At 52.3% G+C, this 24,735-nt stretch overlaps 1 protein-coding gene across 1 annotated transcript in view; it reads left to right on the plus strand.

Moving 5' to 3' along the window:
• The window catches only part of LOC140455075 (uncharacterized), a 289,573-nt gene extending 265,275 nt beyond the window's left edge, over positions 1-24,298 (plus strand). Inside the window, exons 6-10 of the mRNA XM_072549740.1 lie at positions 5,657-5,809; positions 7,205-7,433; positions 10,740-10,941; positions 17,954-18,107; positions 24,090-24,298. Of these exons, the coding sequence (XP_072405841.1) occupies positions 5,657-5,809; positions 7,205-7,433; positions 10,740-10,941; positions 17,954-18,107; positions 24,090-24,298 (947 nt within the window). The remainder of the gene's footprint in view (positions 1-5,656; positions 5,810-7,204; positions 7,434-10,739; positions 10,942-17,953; positions 18,108-24,089) is intronic.
• The last annotated feature ends 437 nt before the right edge of the window (positions 24,299-24,735 follow it).

The raw sequence follows: 24,735 nt of genomic DNA on the forward strand, positions 1-24,735 counted from the left end.
CCATTTCGTGAGCAGGCCATTTCACTGGCAGCGATTACAGAGGAAAGCACAAACTCACATGAACAGCAGAAAGCTCGGAGCAATCTGTCCCAGAAATCCTAATCCTCAGGTCTGAACATGGGCTCGGTACAGAGTAAAGCTCCCCCCCGCCAACAAACACTCCCAGGACAGGGACAGTACGGGGTTAGATACAGAGTAAAGCTCCCCCCCGCCAACAAACACTCCCAGGACAGGGACAGCACGGGGTTAGATACAGAGTAAAGCTCCCCCCCGCCAACAAACACTCCCAGGACAGGGACAGCACGGGGTTAGATACAGAGTAAAGCTCCCTCTACACTGTCCATCAAACACTCCCAGGACAGGGACAGTACGGGGTTAGATACAGAGTAAAGCTCCCCCCCGCCAACAAACACTCCCAGGACAGGGACAGCACGGGGTTAGATACAGAGTAAAGCTCCCTCTACACTGTCCATCAAACACTCCCAGGACAGGGACAGCACGGGGTTAGATACAGAGTAAAGCTTCCTCTACACTATTTCCCCCCCCCCCCCCCAACAAACACTCCCAGGACAGGGACAGCACGGGGTTAGATACAGAGTAAAGCTCTCTCTACACTGTCCCCCATCAAACACTCCCAGGGACAGGGACAGCACGGCGTTAGATACAGAGTAAAGCTCCCTCTGCACTGTCCCCATCAAACACTCCCAGGACAGGGACAGTACGGGGTTAGATACAGAGTAAAGCTCCCTCTGCACTATCCCCATCACTCCCAGGACAGGGACAGCACGGGGTTGGGTATGGAACTCCGAACACTCAGTTTGTTGCCCTGTCTGTTTGGGTTGTGGGAGCGTGCTGCTGTAAAGTGTTTGCAGTCTGCTCCTGTAGCCCAAAGTCAGAGAGGGCACAAACTGAGTGTCGCTGGAATAGGGACTGTATTTCAGAGGTGTGGGACACGTTGCATCGTGTCACCTGAGATGTGAAGTCTTTAAATCCTTCCCCGTTTAGCAAATCGAAGTTCCCTTCATTTCATGACCATTAAAATGTTTGGGTTTCAAACCCTTTCAGACGCTCTGCCTGAGAGGGCTGCACTCCATTCTCCCCCAGTTGGACCAACAGCAGAGAGGGAGCAGGTTAGTGGAGAGGTTCGCAAATGGGACTGGATTGGGTTGGGAAATCAGATCAGCATGAACGGGGTGGACCGAATGGTCTGCTTCCATCCTGCGATGCTCTAGTATTTAAATAAATTCTGCTTCACTCAAAGTCGAGTGGCCTGAGCAGCTGCACCACATCTGGGGACCATCCAATTCACATCTGCCATTAACATCGGATAAGATTAGGCTCTGGGCTCCCTTCCTCGATTATCTTGAGGGGGTGGGGGCTTTTGGCCTGGCCCAGAACCGTTGTTGCTCTGTGCGGGTGAGACTGGGACCTTGCAACACCGTTTCAGAATATTGTTCAAGGATGTGTAGGTGAGGTACATTCGATAGGGGGTAAATGTAGAGTAATAGGGTAAGGGAATGGGTCTGGGTGGGTTACTCTTTGGAGGGTTGGTGTGGACTTCTTGGGCCGAAGGGCCTGTTTCCACACGGTAGGGATTCTATGAACATCTTGCAAAAGATTAGTGCGTAGGTGCAGGAACGCAAATGATATATTGACCTTCATCGCAAGGGGATTTGAGTAAAGATGCATTCCTGGTCTCATATAGAGACCTCACCTGGAATATTGTGCGCAGTTTTGGTCTCCTTATCGAAGGAAGGATGCAGTTACCACAGAGAAAGGACAGTGGAGAATCACTGGATTAATTCGTTGACACTTCCCCTTGCTTTTGGTGATGGGATGCCAGCAGGTTGGATGTTCCTCCTGGTCGATTAATCCCGAACCAAGGAACACAGCCGCCGAAAAAATTGGGGCAGGCCATTTCAGACAGAGGTGAGGAAGGAATCTGTTCGTTCACAAGGTGGTGAATCATTGGAAATTCTCCACCACCCCCCCCCCCCCCCCCCCCCCACCCCCCCGGGGGGCTGCGCAAGTTCAATCAATCATTGAGTGTGTCCAGGAACAGAGATGGAACCTGTTCTGGAGGTCAATCTCAGCGAGGGACCTGGAGAGAGAGGACGGGGAAGGATGACGTTGAATGTGGGTGATCTAGGAGGGCAGCCTGGGCCGAATGGCCTACCCCTGATTGATGAGGGACTTGGAGGTTATGGGCGTGGGTGTGGAAAGTAGAATGGAGGCCACGAGCAGAGCGACCGTGAGCTGAGATGTTCCGAACCTGTGTTTGGGAGGATGTTGTACAGACAGAACTCTCCACGTGTTGTCTGTAGGCTGCAGGGCCTTCCTCAAACCTAAAACCAGACCGAGGTCAGTTTGAAAATCACAAAGAGATGGCCAGGGTGTGGGTGGTTGGATCAAACGGGGAGATCTCCTCCGGATTTCTCGATTTCCGATACTTGAAGAACGGAACGTTTCCTGATAGCATTCCCCTGGCAGAAGGGAGTGTTTCCCGATAACATTCCCCTGGAGAAGGGAGTGTTTCCCGATAACAATCCACTGGGAGAGGGAGTGTTTCCCAATAGTATTCCCCTGGAGAAGGGAGTGTTTCCCGATAGCATTCCGCAGGAGAAGGGAGTGTTTCCTGATCCCATTCCCCTGGAGAAGGGAGTGTTTCCCGATAACAATCCACTGGGAGAGGGAGTGTTTCCCAATAGTATTCCCCTGGGAGAAGGGAGTGTTTCCCAATAGTATTCCCCTGGAGAAGGGAGTGTTTCCCGATAGCATTCCGCAGGAGAAGGGAGTGTTTCCTGATACCATTCCCCTGGAGAAGGGAGTGGTTCCCGATACTATTCCCCTGGGAGAAGGGAGTGTTTCCCGATAGCATTCCCCTGGGAGAAGGGAGTGTTTCCCAATACCATTCCCCTGGAGAAGGGAGTGTTTCCCGATAGCATTCCGCAGGAGAAGGGAGTGTTTCCTGATACCATTCCCCTGGAGAAGGGAGTGATTCCCGATACTATTCCCCTGGGAGAAGGGAATGTTTCCCGATAGCATTCTCCTGGAAGAAGGGAGTGTTTCCCGATAGCATTCCCCTGGAGAAGGGAGTGTTTCCCGATAACAATCCACTGGGAGAAGGGAGTGTTTCCCGATACCATTCCCCTGGAGAAGGGAGTGTTTCCCGATAACATTCCACTGGAGAAGGGAGTGTTTCCTGATAACATTCCCCTGGGAGAAGGTAGTGTTTCCTGATAACATTCCCCGGGAGAAGGGAATGTTTCCCGATATCATTCCCCTGGGAGAAGGGAGTGTTTCCTGATACCATTCCCCTGGAGAAGGGAGTGTTTCCCGATCCCATTCCCCTGGGAGAAGGGAGTGTTTCCTGATCCCATTCCCTGGAGAAGGGAGTGTTTCCCGATCCCATTCCCCTGGAGAAGGGAGTGTTTCCTGATACCATTCCCCTGGAGAAGGGAGTGTTTCCCGATACCATTCCCCTGGGAGAAGGGAGTGTTTCCCGATAGCATTTCCCTGGAGAAGGGAGTGTTTCCCGATACCATTCCCCTGGGAGAAGGGAGTGTTTCCCGATACCATTCCCCTGGAGGAGGGAGTGTTTCCCGATAGCATTCCCCTGGGAGAAGGGAGTGTTTCCCGATACCATTCCCCTGGAGAAGGGAGTGTTTCCCGATACCATTCCCCTGGGAGAAGGGAGTGTTTCCCGATACCATTCCCCTGGAGGAGGGAGTGTTTCCCGATAGCATTCCCCTGGGAGAAGGGAGTGTTTCCCGATACCATTCCCCTGGAGAAGGGAGTGTTTCCCGATACCATTCCCCTGGAGAAGGGAGTGTTTCCCGATAACATTCCCCTGGAGAAGGGAGTGTTTCCTGATACCATTCCCCTGGAGAAGGGAGTGTTTCCCGATACCATTCCCCTGGAGAAGGGAGTGTTTCCCGATAACATTCCCCTAGAGAAGGGAGTGTTTCCCGATACCATTCCCCTGGAGAAGGGAGTGTTTCCCGATAGTATTCCCCTGGAGAAGGGAGTGTTTCCCGATAACATTCCCCTGGAGAAGGGAGTGTTTCCCGATAACAATCCACTGGGAGAAGGGAGTGTTTCCCGATACCATTCCCCTGGAGAAGGGAGTGTTTCCCGATAACATTCCACTGGAGAAGGGAGTGTTTCCTGATAACATTCCCCTGGGAGAAGGTAGTGTTTCCTGATAACATTCCCCGGGAGAAGGGAATGTTTCCCGATATCATTCCCCTGGGAGAAGGGAGTGTTTCCTGATACCATTCCCCTGGAGAAGGGAGTGTTTCCCGATCCCATTCCCCTGGGAGAAGGGAGTGTTTCCTGATCCCATTCCCCTGGAGAAGGGAGTGTTTCCCGATCCCATTCCCCTGGGAGAAGGGAGTGTTTCCCGATACCATTCCCCTGGAGAAGGGAGTGTTTCCTGATCCCATTCCCCTGGGAGAAGGGAGTGTTTCCCGATAGCATTTCCCTGGAGAAAGGAATGTTTCCTGATACCATTCCCCTGGGAGAAGGGAGTGTTTCCTGATACCATTCCCCTGGAGAAGGGAGTGTTTCCCGATACCATTCCCCTGGAGAAGGGAATGTTTCTTGATACCATTCCCCTGGAGAAGGGAGTGTTTCCTGATACCATTCCCCTGGGAGAAGGGAGTGTTTCCTGATACCATTCCCCTGGAGAAGGGAGTGTTTCCCGATACCATTCCCCTGGAGAAGGGAATGTTTCCTGATACCATTCCCCTGGAGAAGGGAATGTTTCCTGATACCATTCCCCTGGAGAAGGGAGTGTTTCCCGATAACATTCCCCTGGGAGAAGGGAGTGTTTCCCGATACCATTCCTCTGGAGAAGGGGGTGTTTCCGATACCATTCCCCTGGGAGAAGGGAGTGTTTCCCGATACCATTCCTCTGGAGAAGGGAGTGTTTCCTGATACCATTCCCCTGGGAGAAGGGAGTGTTTCCCGATACCATTCCTCTGGAGAAGGGAGTGTTTCCTGATACCATTCCTCTGGAGAAGGGAGTGTTTCCTGATACCATTCCCCTGGGAGAAGGGAGTGTTTCCTGATACCATTCCCCTGGGAGAAGGGAGTGTTTCCCGATAACATTCCCCTGGAGAAGGGAGTGTTTCCCGATACCATTCCCCTGGAGAAGGGAGTGTTTCCCGATACCATTCCCCTGGGAGAAGGGAGTGTTTCCCGATACCATTCCCCTGGGAGAAGGGAGTGTTTCCCGATAATATTCCCCTGGAGAAGGGAATGTTTCCCGATAGCATTCCCCTGGGAGAAGGGAGTGTTTCCCGATAACATTCCCCTGGAGAAGGGAGTGTTTCCCGATAACATTCCCCTGGAGAAGGGAGTGTTTCCCGATAGCATTCCCCTGGAGAAGGGAGTGTTTCCCAATACCATTCCCCTGGAGAAGGGAGTGTTTCCCGATACTATTCCCCTGGAGAAGGGAGTGTTTCCCGATACCATTCCCCTGGAGAAGGGAGTGTTTCCTGAAACCATTCCCCTGGAGAAGGGAGTGTTTCCAGATAACATTCCCCTGGGAGAAGGGAGTGTTTCCCGATAGCATTCCCCTGGGAGAGATAGCCGAGCGAAGGGACGGTGAAATGGGAAACTCTAAAAGTGGCTCTCTCAATCTCGTCTGCAGGGCGGCTTTGCGAGGAGGACATCGATGAATGTGTCTCTGACCCATGCCATAATCGAGGGCACTGCCAGAACTCCCATGGCGGGTACCTTTGCATATGCCAACCAGGCTACAGTGGCCAGCTCTGCGAGGTGGACAAGGATGACTGCTTACCCAGTAAGGGGCACGCTGGTCAGGATATTCCCCCCGTCCTCTTTCAGAATCACGGAATCCCTCTAGTATGGAAACAGGCCCTTCGGCCCAACCAGTCCACACTGACCCTCCGAAGAGTAACCCACCCAGACCCATTTCCCTCTGACTAATGCACCTAACACTGTGGGTAATTTAGCATAGCCAATTCACTCTGACCTGCACATCTTTGGATTGTGGGAGGAACCTGCACAGACACGGGGAGAATGTGCAAACTCCATACAGTCAGTCGCCCGAGGCTGGGATTGAACCCGGGTCCCTGGCGCTGTGAGGCAGCAGTGCTAACCACTGAGCCACCGTGCCACACCTCCTCCCTCGGTCAGCTTTCTGGTGAGGTACAGGAAACGAATGAGATTGGTCTTTGGCTATTGTGCTGGGGTTCAATGACCACAAGCGTTTCTTCAGGTTGTGTGAACAAACCTTTTTCGAGATCTCTGTTCACATCCTCAAGAGCCATGTGACGTGTCCTGGAGCTGGGGGTCAAATGTTTACCTCTCTCCAATCTGTACAGGCTCCTCTCACCCCCCTCCCCACCCCCCCCCCCCCAAGACTCCCCTTCCTCTCCCCTCCCATTTCTCCTCATCTCTGACATTTCACTCCTGCATCACCAACTCCACCATGACCTGCCCTCGTGTCGTCTGAGGTGACCTCAGCCTCAGGACACCTCGGTTTGGCACGGTTACAATTTACGCCCTGACCCATACAGTCGTAGAGTTGTACGGAAACAGACCCTTCGGTCCAACCCGTCCATGCTGACCCAGATATCCCAACCCAATCTGGTCCCACCTGCCAGCACCCGGCCCATATCCCTCCAAACCCTTCCTATTCACGTACCCATCCTGATGCCTCTTAAATGTTGCAATTGTACCAGCCTCCTCCACATCCTCTGGCAGCTCATTCCATACCCATACCACCCTCTGGGTGAAAAAGTTCCCCCTTAGGTCTCTTTTATATCTTTCCCCTCTCACCCTCAACCTCTAGTTCTGGACTCCCTGACCCCAGAGAAAAGACTTTGTCTATTTACCCTCTCCATGCCCGTCATGATTTTGTAAACCTCTATAAGGTCACCCCTCAGCCTCCGACGCTCCAGGGAAAACAGCCCCAGCCTGTTCAGCCTCTCCCTGTAGCTCAAACCATCCAACACCTAGCAACACCCCTTACAAATCTTTTCTGAAATCCTACGAAACAAACTTTTTAATTTCCCAGGCGCCTGGAGACTCCGGGAAACCGCGTTGAGCCAGGATAGTGGTTTTGGGGGCAGTGGGAGGGAAGGGGTGGTGGGGGTGGGGTGTACGGGGGGAGGTTGAAGTGGGGTCATACAGGCGTAACCTCCCTCTCCCTCCACCCCCCACTTCTCTCCAGACCCGTGCCAAAATGGCGGCTCCTGCGAGGACGGGGTGGACTCCTTCACCTGCTCCTGCCCTGCGGGTTTCGCCGGCAACCGTTGCCAGGACGACGTCGACGAGTGCGGCAGCGACCCGTGCTGGAACGGGGGGACATGCGACGACTGCGTCGACGGTTACACCTGCAGCTGCCCCCTGGGGTACGATGGCATCCACTGTGAGAACGATATCCCGGACTGTACTCCAAGGTAGGGGGATGGCGGGGCGTTGGCACCAGTCTCGGGAGGTGGGTTGTTGCGAATGGGGGGGAAGAGGGGGTGTCGAATGGGTTAGCCCTCATTACGGCCAACCGAGTCAGTATTCTCTCCAGAGCGTTCTCGCTTGGATCCTGACCTTTGCCACAGGGAAACAACGCCGCCCGGGCCAAGCGTTCGATTCCAGCCTCGTCAGGACGACTGCAAGAAAGCCAAAAATTTCAAACAGTTGCAACAATTTGTGCTGGGGGGAAAAATAAACTAATAAACGGAGGGGGGGGGATGCTGAGTGGTTGACAAGTTGAGACTGATCAGACCTGCTTGAGTCATTCCAAAGACGCTCCGAGCTCCTCAGAATTCCCTGTGTGTGTGTAGCAACGGGCGAGGAATTCCCTCAGTTCCCTCCCGCATGCACCTTTCCCTCTTCCCCTGGTTTTTTCCGTTCTCCTTTGGCAGACACGATCTGACCCGCGTGGTAAACCTCATGACCCCCACCTCCTCCCTGCACTCGCCTTGATGAGGTTCCCACCCGCAATTCCTTGGACCAATGGGAACGGCTACGCTCTGGCTAGCGCCGTCATGACGATGCCCACCTCCTTCCCTCCAGTCTCCTTCCCTCAGTTGACCGGCTCCAGCCCCTTCAATCCATCCGTGTAACTGCAGACCCTGGTCTCTCGCCCCCTTTGTGCTTTGACATGGTCTGTCTGAAGCCTCCATTTCATTCCCCAGTATACCTACCAACTGAGGCCAAGTCCAGTCTCATTCCTGGCTGGGGTTGCAACTCCCCTGCTTTTATATTCCGTGACTCTGTGAAGTCCGCTGTGTCTTTCCTACTATTTTGTCACGCTGCCCCCTCCCCACCACATTCTACCATCTATTCTCCGCAAAGCCCCACGCCTTTCTGTTCCTTCATAGACTTTGTATGATGTCTCTCCTCTCATTTTCCCCTCCCTTGCCTGCTTTATACGCCGAGGTAAACATGTGAGCACAGTCAGCGTCCATTGAGATGATCCGACGCTAACTGCTTCAATGGTGTCTGAAGTATTCCATTTTAGCAGCTTCTCCATGCTCTTCGATGTTGTTGTGGACTGGGCCAGACCCCTTCTCCCCTGAAATCATTGTAAGAAGGTAACCTGGGCTCTAACCTTTTCCTGTGTTAAAGGCAGATGTGAAGCGGGTGTCCCAGGTGCGTTGCAGCTGGTCAAACCACTCGGCTTTAAGCGAAACAGAATTTATTTGCAACACGAGCACAGGACCTTAGAATAGCTGGTAGACTTAACCGACCCGATACAGTAACGATTACTAATTAACTGCAGCAATGCAGTGACAGCCCACAAACTCACCCCTTGGCAAAATGGTAAATTCAGTCACAGATCCTGACAGGCAGGAGGGAACAGCATCCAGAGAGAGATTCCAGAACAAGATCAGAGGGGTTTGTGAATCCCATGGACTCACACACCTTGTGACTGCTGCAGCGACAAGCAAACTCGATAACTGCTGAACTGGTGCTTCCCCTTCCATTGCTAAACCAGACACTGTGTCACCCCTGCTTTTACAATCTCCTTTCGAGAAAAAAAACCCCACCAAGGACAAAATAACCTTTATATTAAAGTGACGGCATCATCATGATGTCTGTCGATACCCTCACCGTTCCCAATATTTGTGAGTTTCTGGTCATCTACAAAGGTTGCCCTATACGCCCAGATCTGTCGCCAAAGCAACTTCGGTTCAGAGCATTCTCGCTCAAACAACACTGTGATCGTAGAATCCCATGGAATGTCATTGTTTACATTTTGGGTGGGAGCTGAGGGATACCGTGGTGAGCTTTTTTTTTGGGGAAGGCTGCCATCGGGGGGATTGTTTGGTGTGGAATGGGGAGGGGCCAGGCAGGAGTTTTTTCTCATGCCCTACCCACACCAACCGTGTCTCCGACAGCGCAGTACTCCCTCATACCCATCTGCTTCCGCGAGCTTCTGATGCAGAGGCAAGTGTGTGAGCACAGTCAGCGTCCGTCGCTAACTGTGTCAGTGGTGTCGAAAATATTGCCCAATGAATGGCCGGCATCGAAAGCACTCGGGACAAATTTTACCCAGAGTCTTCACCCGACTCCCCCCCACCCCGCCTCTCCCTTTCCTGCATTTCCTGGTTTGCTGTCTACTCTATCTGTTCAATTTATTTCCAAGAAATGTTTTTTTCCAAGTGTCCCACAAGCCTATTTCAATTTGTTTGAAATAATTCTGTTATTGCAAAATATCTACACCCAGTCCCGGCACCCAAACGTGTCTCGGTTGTCAGGGAAGAGTTGCTGGGCCTGAAGCATTGACTCTGACTTCTCTCCGGTGGTGCTGCCAGACCTGCTGAGCTTTTCCAGCAACTTCTAGTTCAGAATCTCTGCGTGCTTTTGCTCTGTGTCAACACCCAGACTTGACTAATCGAGTACAGTGAGCATAGATCCAGTTGTCAGGCTCGTGTAATCGGATTCCGAATGATTGCGCACTCCACTGCCCATCGGGAACCTGGGATTGGGGCACACCTCCCTCCATCTCCAGTGCAAATAATATCGGGCAGGGCATCAGACTGGCATTGGTACCTGACTCACGGAACGTGGAACAGTACAGCACAGGACAGGCCCTTCGGCCCTTGATGTTGTGCCAGCCATTTATCCTACCTCGAAGAGCAGACTAAATTACATATCCTTAATTATACTATCTTCCACGTGCCCATCCCAGAGTCGCTTAAATGTTCCTAATGTTTCTGACTCTACTACCATTGCTGGCAGTACATTCCACATACCCATCATTCTCTGTGTAAAGAACCTACCTCTGACATCGCCCCGAAACCTTCCTCCAATCACCTTAAAATTATTCCCCCCCTCCTTGTGATAGCCATTTCTGCCATGGAAAAAAGTGTCTGGCTATCCACTCTATCCAGGCCTCTCAGCACCCTGTACACCTCTATCGAGTCACCTCTCATCCTTCCTCGTTCCAGTCAGAAGAACCCTAGCTCCCTCAACTTTTCTCCAGTCCAGGCAACATCCTGGTAAACCTCCTGTGCGCCCTCTCTAAAGCTTCCGCATCCTTCCTGTAATGGAGTGGCCAGAACTGAACATAATATTCCAAGTGTGGTCTATAGAGACTCCTTGGGTTCCCAATCTGTTGAGTAGGCGAAAATTGGTGGTGTCAGTGCCCGAACCCCCGTTTGTGTGTGTGTGTGTGTGTGTGTGTGTGTGTGTGCGCGTGTGTGTATGTCTGTCTGCTGCCCCGTGCCCATCTCATTGCGGGTCCTTCCTTTCTGCCACAGCTCCTGCCTGAATGGGGGCACGTGCATCGATCAAGTGGCCAACTTCTCCTGCCAGTGCCCGGCCGGGTTCAAAGGTCACTACTGCCAACAGGAAATCAACGAGTGCGACTCTCAGCCCTGCCTGAACGGAGGCACCTGCCAGGACGGCTATGGGACCTACAAGTGCTCCTGTGCTCAGGGCTACACAGGCAACAGTTGCCAGGTAACAACGAGCGAAGGAATCCTGCCTTTCCTCAGGTCGAGAAACCGGTCGTGAAAAAGGGGGGGGATAGAATATGAATAGCAATGTGGAAGAAACATCAAAATGGACTGTAAAAGCTTCTGTAGCTACGGAGAAAGGAACTGTTTGGCTAAAAACGAATTGGGGTCCACTGCACTCCCAGTCAGGAGAATGTATAATGGGGATTAGAGAGATAGGCAGAGACATTGAATGATGTGTCTGTGTCTGTCTTCCCTGGGGAACATACAAGCAATCCCCCAGAAGCAGAGATTCAAGTGACTGTGGAGACGAAGGGAATTAGTGAGAAGGTCACCCTGGGGGAAACTAATTGAGCTAAAAGTTGATCAATTCCCAGGGCCTGATGGTTCAAATCCCAGCCCATTGAAGGCGGTGACTTGAGAGGTGTCGAGTGCATCCGCGATAATTTTCCAACGCTCGATGGATTCTGGAATGTGGTTCGGAAGGCGGCACAATGTCACCTTATTATTTACGTTAGGAGCAAAAGAGAACAGGAAACTTCAGATGGTTCGCCTGATGTCTGTAGTCGGGAAAGCGCTGGAACCGAGAGATGAGTGGAGAATTGGATCATCTGTTTGGTCATGGATTTGTGAGCGGGGTGTCCTGTTTGCTGAAATTGTTGGGGGTTTTCAGGTCGTTACTGACAAAATTAGTAAAGGAGAGGTGATGGATATTGACAGCTAGAATTTCCGAAGATGTTTGACACGCGCTGTCCCACAGGAGGCAGGTTCGAAAAGCTGAGCCGCATTGGGGAGGAGGTGGCATATTGGTGGAGATGAATAAGACATTTCTCTTCTTGTCAGCCAGAGTCCCTGGATAAATGGGCTACTCTCACGTTGTCAGGCAGTAACTGGCTGGGTAATGCAAAGAGCAAACATATTCCCAATCAACCCAGCTAGAGATGTTATTAGAGATGTTATTAGCAGGTGGGACTAATGCCCAGGGTCTCCTGGCTCAGAGGTATGGACACTACTATTGCATCACAAAGGTCCTGTTGAATGGAGTAGGTATGGTGGCTCATTGGTTAGCTCTGCTGCCTCACTGCGCCAATGTCCTGGGTTCAATCCCAGCCTCGGGTAACTGTCTGTGTGGAGTTTGCACATTGTCCCCCATGTCTGTGTGGGTTTCCTCCGGGTGCTCCGGTTTCCTCCCACAGTCCAAAGGTGTGAAGGTCAGGTGAATTGGCCATGCTAAATTGTCCCATAGTGTTCAGGGATGTGCAGGTTAGGGTGGATTGACCGTGCTAAATTGTCCCATAGTGTTCAGGGATGTGTAGGTTGGGGTGGATTGGCCGTGCTAAATTGTCCCATAGTGTTCAGGGATGTGTAGGTTGGGGTGGATTGGCTGTGCTAAATTGTCCCATAGTGTTCAGGGATGTGTAGGTTGGGGTGGATTGGCCGTGCTAAATTGTCCCATAGTGTTCAGGGATGTGTAGGTTAGGGTGGATTGGCCGTGCTAAATTGTCCCATAGTGTTCAGGGATGTGTAGGTTAGGGTGGATTGGCCGTGCTAAATTGTCCCACAGTGTTCAGGGATGTGCAGGTTAGGGTGGATTGGCCGTGCTAAATTGTCCCACAGTGTTCAGGGATGTGTAGGTTAGGGTGGATTGGACGTGCTAAATTGTCCCACAGTGTTCAGGGATGTGTAGGTTAGGGTGGATTGGACGTGCTAAATTGTCCCATAGTGTTCAGGGATGTGTAGGTTAGGGTGGATTGGACGTGCTAAATTGTCCCATAGTGTTCAGGGATGTGTAGGTTAGGGTGGATTGGCCGTGCTAAATTGTCCCATAGTGTTCAGGGATGTGCAGGTTAGGGTGGATTGGACGTGCTAAATTGTCCCATAGTGTTCAGGGATGTGTAGGTTAGGGTGGATTGGACCTGCTAAATTGTCCCATAGTGTTCAGGGATGTGTAGGTTAGGGTGGATTGGCCGTGCTAAATTGTCCCATAGTGTTCAGGGATGTGTAGGTTAGGGTGGATTGGCCATGCTACATTGTCCCATAGTGTTCAGGGATGTGTAGGTTAGGGTAGATTGGCTGTGCTAAATTGTCCCATAGTGTTCAGGGATGTGCAGGTTAGGGTGGGATTGGACGTGCTAAATTGTCCCATAGTGTTCAGGGATGTGTAGGTTAGGGTGGATTGGCCGTGCTAAATTGTCCCATAGTGTTCAGGGATGTGTAGGTTAGGGTGGATTGACCGTGCTAAATTGTCCCATAGTGTTCAGGGATGTGTAGGTTAGGGTGGATTGGCCGTGCTAAATTGTGCCATCGTGTTCAGGGATGTGTAGGTTAGGGTGGATTGACCGTGCTAAATTGTCCCATAGTGTTCAGGGATGTGTAGGTTAGGGTGGATTGGACGTGCTAAATTGTCCCATAGTGTTCAGGGATGTGTTGGTTCGCGTGGATTGGCCGTGCTAAATTGTCATAGTGTTCAGGGATGTGTAGGTTAGGGTGGATTGGCCGCGCTAAATTGTCCCATAGTGTTCAGGGATGTGCAGGTTAGGGTGGATTGGCCGTGCTAAATTATCCCATAGTGTTCAGGGATGTGTAGGTTGGGGTGGATTGGCCATGCTGAATTGTCCCATAGTGTTCAGGGACGTGTAGGTTAGGGTGGATTGGCTGTGCTAAATTGCCCCATAGTGTTCAGGGATGTGTAGGTTAGGGTGGATTGGCCGTGCTAAATTGTCCCATAGTGTTCAGGGATGTGTAGGTTAGGGTGGATTGGCCGTGCTAAATTGTCCCATAGTGTTCAGGGATGTGTAGGTTAGGGTGGATTGGCCGTGCTAAATTGTCCCATAGTGTTCAGGGATGTGTAGGTTAGGGTGGATTGGCCGTGCTAAATTGTCCCATAGTGTTCAGGGATGTGTAGATAAGGGTGGATTGGCCGTGCTAAATTGTCCCATAGTGTTCAGGGATGTGTAGGTTAGGGTGGATTGACCGTGGGAAATGCAGACTTACAGCGATGTGGTCACGGGGAGAGGTGCTGTGTCTTCGGGAGGGTCGGTGTGGACTTGACAGGCCGAGTGGCCTGATTCCACACCCAGGTGCTCTATGAATATGTTTGCGATATGTATGAGCAGCTTTGAGGTGGGGACCCAATCTAACGTTTCCAAATTTGCGGATGACTCAAAGCTACGTGGGAATGGGTGTTGTAAGAAAGGCACGAAGCGGTTTCTGGAGGAATTGGGAAGGCTTAGAGAACGGGCAGGAAGGTGGCAGGTGGAATATCATGGGCCTAACTCCACTTTGTTTGTAGTGACAGATGTGCCGAGTATTTTTCATATGAGAGAGGTGGGAGAGTGTCCATGTACAAAGGCACATGGGTACCCTTTGCCAATGAAGCTGTCATGCAGGCACGGCAACCCAGTCGGAGGGTGGATGGAAGATTAGCCTTCAGGATGTGAAGGCTGGCTTCAGTTGTACAGGAGCTTGGTCAGACCACACTCGGAACACAGTGTGCGGCTTTGGTCTCCTTCATAGGACGTCGACAGTGTGGAAACAGGCCATTCGGCCCAACAGGTCCACACTGACTCCCACCCAGACCCAACCCCACCCACATTTGCCCTGGCTAATCCACCTAACCTGCACACTATGGGGCAATTTAGCACCTAATCTGCGCATCTTTCAGACTGTGGGAGGAAACCGGAGCACCCGGAGGGAACCCACGCAGACACGGGGGGAGAACGTGCAAACTCCACACAGACAGTCACCTGAGGCTGGGATCGAACCCGGGCCCCTGGCACCGCGAGGTAGCAGTGCTAATGACTGAGCCACCGTGCTATTCCCCTGAGGGAAGATATTACTGCCATAGAGAGATTGTGACAAAGGTGCATCGGACTTGTTCCTAAGGAGGTGGGATTCTCCTGTTTAATGAGATTGGCTCCGCACCCTTTCGGGTTTTGCAAGCTGCAGAATAACGGTGGAGCTGACACAGGCAAGTCATTTCCTGAGGCTGGGGAGTCTAAAACCAAAGGGCACAAGTTAAAAATAATCTTGGGGGGTTGGGGTGGGGGGGGTGCGATTGTGGGTTTATCACTTAGGTCAGAGATAAAGAGAATTTCCCTTTGCTCCGAGGATTGTGAACCTTTGGAATCCCCTACCTCAGAGGGCTGTGGTAGCTCGGTCTTCGAGGATGTCTAAGGTAGAGATCGATAGCTTCCTGATTTTGCGTGGGGTTCTGGGGACGGGGGTGGGTCAAAGGCATTGAAGTGATCGACCAGCCCCGATGGTATCAAATGCTGGGATAGGTTCGTTGCTCTGGACGGTGTACTCCTATTGCTATGACTGCCATCCAGTTCTGCGATCGGTGGTGGTGGGGGGGAGCGTGGGGGGAGAACGACCTCTCAGTATCTCCTTCCTTCCTGGTCGAAATTCCATTCGGTCTTGGCAAAAGTGTGTGTTTGGGCGCTGATCCCCTCTGAATGTTTGTGGGCGTATTTTTTAGCCTCCCGTAGCCAATCTGCCCTCGGTGCACGATTGGCGCTCGCCACTACATGGGGGCGCGTTGACGTCCATAACTGTGACATCGACTGGAATTTTCTTTCGGAATGTTGGTCGCCATTCTTAAAGACCTTTTCTGTTTGACTCGTGTGACTCATTTCTCGATGGCCACCTCCTCACCGACCCCTTCGATGTTTCGATCCTTGGCCACAGCCGAGGATATTCCTGGAGAACCTTCCGCCAATCTTTCTACCAGCCTAGACACTTGGCATCTCCTGGTTTTTTTTTTCTCTGAACGGGAATGATCGTCGCTTCCGTTCCACATCCTCCCTTCCACCCTCACGGCGTGGACTCCTGTCGACTTCCAGGGGCAGGAAGTGGCTGGGGCCCACGTCCTGTTTGGGTCCTAGTGCTTTCCAAACGGCTGCTGTCTCAAGAGTTCGGAGGTCACCGGCTCACTTGTGATTGCCGGGACGTAGGCAAGGTGATTGAGATGGTAGTGTGGAGCTAACAGGGAAAAGAGCACAGACATCCTCGGGGAATAAGGGAAGGCCGGGGAGAGAGTTTCAAGAAAGCATCTCAAAGAGCGATGGTGGGTTAGGGTGGGGGGTTTTGGGAGGGATGATTAGTAAATGCTGGCAGGTACAATTAGGGACATTCTACAAGCATTTTGAGGTGAATAGAACACTCAGGGAGAGAGTAGGCCCGATGAGGGACCAAGGATGATTTGGTGATGGTGCCATTGATACATGCGTGTGGATGTGCACTTTACTAACACCCACACCAGGTTTTAGCCGTTTGCTCAAGGGGGAGATGTTGATGTGCAAAGTTGCTTATCTCACTGAGATGTGCACTTTTTGGTAACACAGAGTCATAGAGATGTACAGAGTGGAAACAGACCCTTCGGTCCAACCCGTCCATGCTGACCCAGATATCCCAACCCAATCTGGTCCCACCTGCCAGCACCCGGCCCATATCCCTCCAAACCCTTCCTATTCATATACCCATCCAAATGCCTCTTAAATGTTGTAATTGTACCAGCCTCCACCACTTCCTCTGGCAGCTCAGTCCATTAACGTACCACCCTCTGGGTGAAAAAGTTGCTCCTTAGGTCTCTTTTATATCTTTCCCCTCTCACCCTAAACCTATGCCCTCTAGTTCTGGACTCCCCGACCCCAGGGAAAAGACCTTGTCTATTTACCCTATCCATGCCCCTTGTGATTTTGTAAACCTCTATAAGGTCACCCCTCAGCCTCCGACGCTCCAGGGAAAACAGCCCCAGCCTGTTCAGCCTCTCCCTGTAGCTCAGATCCTCCAACCCTGGCAACATCCTTGTAAATCTCTTCTGAACCCTTTCAAGTTCCACAACATCTTTCCGATAGGAAGGAGACCAGAATTGCACACAATATTCCAACAGTGGCCTAACCGATGTCCTGGACAGCCGCAACATGACCTCCCAACCCAAACCTAACCCTAACCCATCCGCAACAGAGTTCAGCAATTTGCCCGAAGTGGACGTTTCGACGGCACAGTAGCCGTTGACAAAATAATTTTAAGAACATTGCTAGAGATGGAGATATTGATGAGCAAAGTGGGCTTATCTCTGGGAGATACGCACTTTTTAGTGACATCCACACAAGAGATTTTAAGACGTTTGCTTGTTTCCTGTACATGAAGCTGGAAGACGTTGGTCAAGTGTTAAACGAGCACTTCACACCAGTCTGTCCTCAGGAGCAGGAGGACGCAGGAGGGCAGAGTTCCAGAAGGTGGGCTTCCAAGTTCTAGAACGCATTGAGATGAAAAGCGAGGAGGTAGCGGAGGTTGTGGCAAATCCTCAGGTCCGGCTGAGTTGTGTCCCCAGGCTGCGGTGGGAGACGAGGGAGGAAGTCACAGGGGGCCCTGCCCCAAACGTCTAATCCCTCTCTGGCCAGAGGGAGGCGCCAGAGGACTGAAGGACATCTATGATTACAGGAAGGGAGGTGGAGATAGACTGGGAGGAGGGGGGGGGGGGAATCTCCTGATCAGTGAGTCTAACCTCAGTGGGAGGGAAGCGATGGGAGAAGGCAGTGCAGGAGAAAATGACTCTCCATTTAGAGAGGCAGGGCTCGATTGCGAGGGGTTAGTTAGTCAGCACGGCTTTGTCAGAGGGAGATCACGCCTAACAAGTCTGGTGGAACGCCTTGTGGGGGGTGACCGTGTAGTTGGATGAGGTTAGGGCGGGCTGTTGTGGGTCTCGGAGGGGCACCCAGAAGAAAACCCAACGGATTTCCCCCCCCCACCCCCCCCTCACTTCGGCCTTTCGACAACGACCTGTCCCTGTCTGAATCCGAGCACCATTGTTCGCCACCTCCCTACGGCCTGCAGCCTTTTACAAAGGGGAGATGGTCACTACCGGTCTTGCCGGCCTGGGAAGCCACTGACCTTTGACTTGCCCCGTGACCCTTCGCCCCAGTTCGGCCTGCTCCAGCCTCTCACGGTTCCTTTCTTTACTACCTCCTTCCACCACCACCACCCCAACCCCCCCCCCCCCACCCCCCCAGACTCTGATAAACTGGTGTGCCAAGCCAGTGTGTAAGAACGACGGACAGTGCGAGCAGGTGAAAACTACCTTCCGCTGCGTGTGCAAGATGGGCTGGTCGGGTCTTTACTGCGACGTTCCCAAGGTGTCCTGCGAGGTCGCAGCTGCACGGCGAGGTAAGGGGCCGACCGACACCGCGATGTCACGGTTACTGTTCATCACCCTGGGGGCTGTGGGAAACGGCTCAGAGAGGGAGACGGGGTGGGGGAGAGAGAGAGAGAGAGAGAGAGAGAGAGGGAGAGAGAGAGCACAGAAGTGGTGCCCAGAGCTTTCTCCTTCTTGCACCCATCAGGACCGATGGCAAGAATGCCAAATTTCTAACGGGGGCCACAATTTGCTCTGCTCAACGTGACGGACGAGGCCAGGTGACCACCGTCCCCAATATTTTAAGATGGGAGGCTCAGCCCCCAAAGTTTTCTCATGCTAAAGGCTGTTGTGAAGCGGGTGTCCCAGGTGCGGTGCAGCTGGTCAAACCACTCGGCTTTAACCGAAACAGAATTTGTTCAAACACGACAGTGCCAACCACAAACAAGTGATAACAGAATTTATAATGACTTAACTATTGGAAAACCTAACCGACCCGATACAACAAATTTAACGAAGGAGCTGTTCCAATCCTGTAAACATAGCCCTTCGCGAAAAGGTAAATTCAAACACAGGTTCTTACAGGCAGGAGAGATTTCAGAGTGAGAAGCCAGTCAAGAATCATCTGCTGACGCATGGAACCTTTTTGTACTGTAGCAGTTTAGAATCATAGACTCCCTACAGTATGGAAACAGGCCCTTTAGCCAAATAGTTCCACACTGATCTTTTGAAGAATAAACCACCCAGACCCATTCCTCTACAGTTACCCCTGACTAATGCACCTAACCTAAACGTCACTGAACACTATGGACGATTTACAATGGGCAATTCACCCTGACCTGCACATCTTCGGACTGTGGGAGGAACGGAGCACCTGGAGGAAACTCATGCAGACACGGGGAGAATGTGCAAACCCCACACAGACAGACACCCCGAGGCTGGAATTGAACCCAAGTCCCTGGGGCACTGTGAGGCAGCCGTGCCAACCACTGAGCGACTGTGCCGTCCCAGGCCAACAACTAAAGCAAACTAGAAAAAAAAAGAACCTGAAGTGGCCCACTCACCTGCCGTTGTTAAAGTAGACATTACCAGACATCTCGGCACCTCTGCCTTTACGGCCCCCCTCTCAGAAAGAAGCGCAAGGATGATGTAACCTCTTGAAAGTGACAGCATTGTCACAATAGGAAAAGGTTGTTGAGGGGTTGACTCTGATTGCTGGGGCTGTCGCCAGGGAACATGCACATAGCCGTCTCCTCTCCTGCATGAATCCAACAGCAAGCACCGGTTGTATTCACGTTGCTCGCTCTTGAGATCTTGCAGTCTTGTGATTGGATCCTGAAACGTGAATGACAAAGAGCTTTGGCAGCGCTGATGTGTTTGCTACTCAGGCTCTCTGCTGCCAAAACGACGATTAACGGCACACTCACCAGGGGGCCAGTGCCGGGCTGGAGGACAAGCAGTGTTAATCCTGAGAAGCAGAATGTCATGAGTCTCTTTGAGAGACAGCAAGATGATCACGCTGAGCGTGTGTAAGAGCGCAGGGATGTGCTGCTGGAAGGGGGTGCATCAGAAATATTGAGTCACTGCCCTCCACTCTCTCAGGCAGCGTGTTTAACCAATCACTGTGTAAACGAAACAGACCCTCTGACTCAAGTCCTCATTGGTTCCTTTAAGTTGGAGTCCTGTGCTTCTCAATGGGAATAGATTCCTCCTGTCACCTCCATGAACTGGGATTCCTCCGGGTGCTCCGGGTCCCTCCCACAGTCCAAAGGGGTTCACGTTAGGGTGGATTGGCCGTGCTAAATTGTCCCATAGTGTTCAGGGATGTGCAGGTTAGGGTGGATTGGCCGTGCTAAATTGTCCCATAGTGTTCAGGGATGTGCAGGTTAGGGTGGATTGGCCATGCTAAATTGTCCCATAGTGTTCAGGGATGTGTAGGTTAGGGTGGATTGGCCGTGCTAAATTGTCCCATAGTGTTCAGGGATGTGTAGGTTAGGGTGGATTGGCCGTGCTAAATTGTCCCATAGTGTTCAGGGATGTGCAGGTTAGGGTGGATTGGCCATGCTAAATTGTCCCATAGTGTTCAGGGATGTGTAGGTTAGGGTGGATTGACCATGCTACATTGTCCCATAGTGTTCAGGGATGTGTAGGTTAGGGTGGATTGGCCGTGCTAAATTGTCCCATGGTGTTCAGGGGTGTGTAGGTTAGGGTGGATTGGCCGTGCTAAATTGTCCCATAGTGTTCAGGGATGTGCAGGTTATGGTGGATTGGCCGTGCTAAATTGTCCCAGAGTGTTCAGGGATGTGCAGGTTAGGGTGGATTGGCTGTGCTAAATTGTCCCATAGTGTTCAGGGATGTGCAGGTTATGGTGGATTGGCCGTGCTAAATTGTCCCATAGTGTTCAGGGATGTGTAGGTTAGGGTGGATTGGCCGTGCTAAATTGTCCCATAGTGTTCAGGGATGTGCAGGTTATGGTGGATTGGCCGTGCTAAATTGTCCCATAGTGTTCAGGGATGTGTAGGTTAGGGTGGATTGGCCGTGCTAAATTGTCCCATAGTGTTCAGGGATGTGTAGGTTAGGGTGGATTGGCCGTGCTAAATTGTCCCATAGTGTTCAGGGATGTGTAGGTTAGGGTGGATTGGCCGTGCTAAATTGTCCCATAGTGTTCAGGGATGTGCAGGTTATGGTGGATTGGCCGTGCTAAATTGTCCCATAGTGTTCAGGGATGTGTAGGTTAGGGTGGATTGGCTGTGCTAAATTGTCCCATAGTGTTCAGGGATGTGCAGGTTATGGTGGATTGGCCGTGCTAAATTGTCCCATAGTGTTCAGGGATGTGTAGGTTAGGGTGGATTGGCCGTGCTAAATTGTCCCATAGTGTTCAGGGATGTGCAGGTTATGGTGGATTGGCCGTGCTAAATTGTCCCATAGTGTTCAGGGATGTGTAGGTTAGGGTGGATTGGCCGTGCTAAATTGTCCCATAGTGTTCAGGGATGTGTAGGTTAGGGTGGATTGGCCGTGCTAAATTGTCCCATAGTGTTCAGGGATGTGCAGGTTAGGGTGGATTGGCCGTGCTAAATTGTCCCATAGTGTTCAGGGACGTGTAGGTTAGGGTGGATTGGCCGTGCTAAATTGTCCCATAGTGTTCAGGGACGTGTAGGTTAGGGTGGATTGGCCGTGCTAAATTGTCCCATAGTGTTCAGGGACGTGTAGGTTAGGGTGGATTGGCCGTGCTAAATTGTCCCATAGTGTTCAGGGACGTGTAGGTTAGGGTGGATTGGCCGTGCTAAATTGTCCCATAGTGTTCAGGGACGTGTAGGTTAGGGTGGATTGGCCGTGCTAAATTGTCCCATAGTGTTCAGGGATGTGCAGGTTAGGGTGGATTGGCCGTGCTAAATTGTCCCATAGTGTTCAGGGATGTGTAGGTTAGGGTGGATTGGCCGTGCTAAATTGTGCATAGTGTTCAGGGATGTGTAGGTTAGGGGGTTTGGCCGTGCTAAATTGTCCCATAGTGTTCAGGGATGTGTAGGTTAGGGTGGATTGGCCGTGCTAAATTGTCCCATAGTGTTCAGGGATGTGCAGGTTAGGGTGGGATTGGCCGTGCTAAATTGTCCCATAGTGTTCAGGGATGTGTAGGTTAGGGTGGATTGGCCGTGCTAAATTGTCCCATAGTGATCAGGGATGTGTAGGTTAGGGTGGATTGGCCGTGCTAAATTGTCCCATAGTGATCAGGGATGTGTCGGTTAGTCAGGGGTAAATGTAAAGTGATAGGGTAGCGGAATGGGTATAGGTGGGTTACTCTTCAGAGGGTCGCTGTGGACTTGTTGGGCTGACTGGCCTGTTTCCACACTGGAGGAACTTCCTCTCCACATTCCATGGAGAAACAGTCCCAGACTGACAACCCCAGCCAAGTAACAAAGATCTTAAGAGTCCCTACAGAGGGGAAGCACGCCATTCGGCCCATCAGGTCCACGCTGACCCTTTGAAGAGCACCCCAACCCTATCCCAACCCTGTAACCCTGCCTTTCCCATGGCTAATTCACCCTAACCTGCACATCTTTGGACTGTGGGAGGAAACTGGAGCACCCGGAGGAATCCCACACAAACACGGGGGGGAGAATGTGCAAACTCCACACAGAGAGTCGCCCGAGGCTGGGATCGAACCCGTGTCCCTGGCGCTGTGAGGCAGCAGGGCTAACCACCGAGCCGCCCCTGTGAATCTTTTCCCCGCGGCCTCACTCGAAACCATCACCGACTTCTGTCAGAAACTGGGGCTCCCCGAGAGAGCGAGACACTGTCCTCTCAGACGAGAGGCTGCCAGCGTTATCTCAGTGAAGGCTGTGAAACCCTTCCCTCCACACCCTCAGTATAAAGCCCGGCGTTCTGAAACTGACAGAGGCCACTCCGTTTCCCCCCCCCCCCCCCCCCACTTCCCCCTGCTATCCCCGCTCTTCGGTGCACCTGGGATGTTCCCTGCGGAATCACACCCCCCTCCCCCCCACCGATGCCCGTCGAAACGGAGACCAGAACGTGCCTCCCGCTGGTGTGTTGGCACCTGCCAACAACAACTTGGACCTAGGCGGTGCCTCCAAGCCCGTTAAACTATCTCGCAAGGGGCCGGCGAAATCAAAATCTGAGACTCGCGAGGGGGAGCGGAGGCAAAGAGCGAGAGGTTGTGGGCAGGGTGCTGTCAGGTGGGACTGGACAGGGTTGGGATATCTGGTCAGCACGGATCAGATGGACCGAAGGGTCTGTTTCCATGCTGCACATCCATAAGTCCGATTCCAAGGAAAGGAAGGAAGGAGAGTTCAAGAGGGATGGAGAGACTGGGAGAGGGGTGGGGGGTGGGGGGGAAGAGGAGAGTGGAGGGAATTCCAGAGCTTGGGAACTCCCTGCAGCCAGCAATGATTAAAAACTGGGAGTGGGGGTCGCTCCAGAGAGAGGATCATTCTTAATTCCTGCCCCTCTCACTGGTCTTTGTATCAAGTCACAGTCCTCTCTCTCTCTCTCTCTCTCTCTCTCTCTCTCCATCTATTTTTCTTCCTCTCTTGCTCTCTCTCTCTCTTTCTCTCCATCTCTCTCTGTCTCACTCTTGCACTCTCTCTTCCCCCTCCCACTCTCTCTCTCTGTCCGCCGCTCACTCTCTCACACATACCATCTCTCCCCTCTATTCCTCCCACTTCCTCTGTGTCCCCCTCTCTCTCTCCCCCTTGCTCTCCCTCCCTCTCTTCCACCCTTCATCTCTCCCCCCTCCCTCTCACTCCTCCCTCTCTCACACATACATGCACTGTCTCTCTCTCCCTCTGTCACACACTCTCTCTCTCCCCCATTCTCTCATACACACTTATTCTCTGTCTCACTATCACTCTCACACACTCTCTGTCTCCTCCCCCTCACACTCTCCCTCTCTCTCTCTCTCATACACATACTCACTCTCTCTCTGTCTATCTCTCACTGTCTCTCTCTCACTGTCTCTCTCTCCCTCCACTCTCTCTCTTCCCCCCACTCACACACACAAACACACACACACCCACGCGTGTGCGCATACACAAATAAACATACACACTCACACACATACACATGTGAACACACACACACATACACCCACATACACATACACACACACGCGCACATACATACACCCACATACACATACACACACACACCCCACATGCACACACACACGCGCACACACATACACACACCCACACGCACACACATACACACATACACCCACACACACACACACGCGCACACACATGCACATATAAACAAATAAACACACACACATGCACACACACATGCACACACACGCACACACAAACACACACTCACTCACTCACTCACATGTGCACACACCCCCCCCACACGCACACACACACAAACACATGCACACACACACACACACACTCACACACTCACATGTGCGCACACACCCACACACACCCACACATACACTCTCACACCCACACCCCCATGACCCGGTCTGGTGTTTCTCTCTTCCCCCCCCCCCCCAGGTGTGGATGCCACATGGTTGTGCCAACACGGTGGGCAATGTGTCGATGCGGGAAACTCCCACTACTGCCAGTGCCGGGCTGGCTTCGAGGGGAGTTACTGTGAAACTGAGACGGACGAGTGTCATCCCGATCCCTGTCAGAACGGAGCCACCTGCCGGGATCTGGTGGCCAAGTATTCCTGCCAGGTACCCACTCGCCATCAACCCTGACCCCTTCCCTCAGCCCCACCCCCACCCCTGCCCCCCTGTCCCACCCAACCCCAGGCAGCTCCGACCCACTGCCCCCACTGATCAAACCGAAACATCGGTGTGTTTCAGTCCTGAGAGATTAAACACAGGGGAAATGGAGTAGGTCATTCGGCCCTTCCACCGCTCATGCTGTCATACGCAGCATGGAAACAGATCCTTCGGCCTAACCAGTCCGCGCGCCTGCCTGCTCCCGACCTATATCCCTCCAAACATCTCCTGTTCATGCACTTATCCAAATGTCTCTGGAATGATTTTGGAGAAGGTTTGTCGCTCAGGTTGAGGTTCCGGATGTAGGTTTGCTCGCTGAGCTGGAAGGGTCGTTTTCAGACGTTTCGCCACCATGTGCGGTAACATCGTCAGTGAGCCCCCGGTGAGGCGCTGGTGTTAGTGGCCCACTC

This window comes from Chiloscyllium punctatum, chromosome 30 (genome assembly GCF_047496795.1).
Source record: "Chiloscyllium punctatum isolate Juve2018m chromosome 30, sChiPun1.3, whole genome shotgun sequence".
Taxonomy (NCBI): domain Eukaryota; kingdom Metazoa; phylum Chordata; class Chondrichthyes; order Orectolobiformes; family Hemiscylliidae; genus Chiloscyllium; species Chiloscyllium punctatum.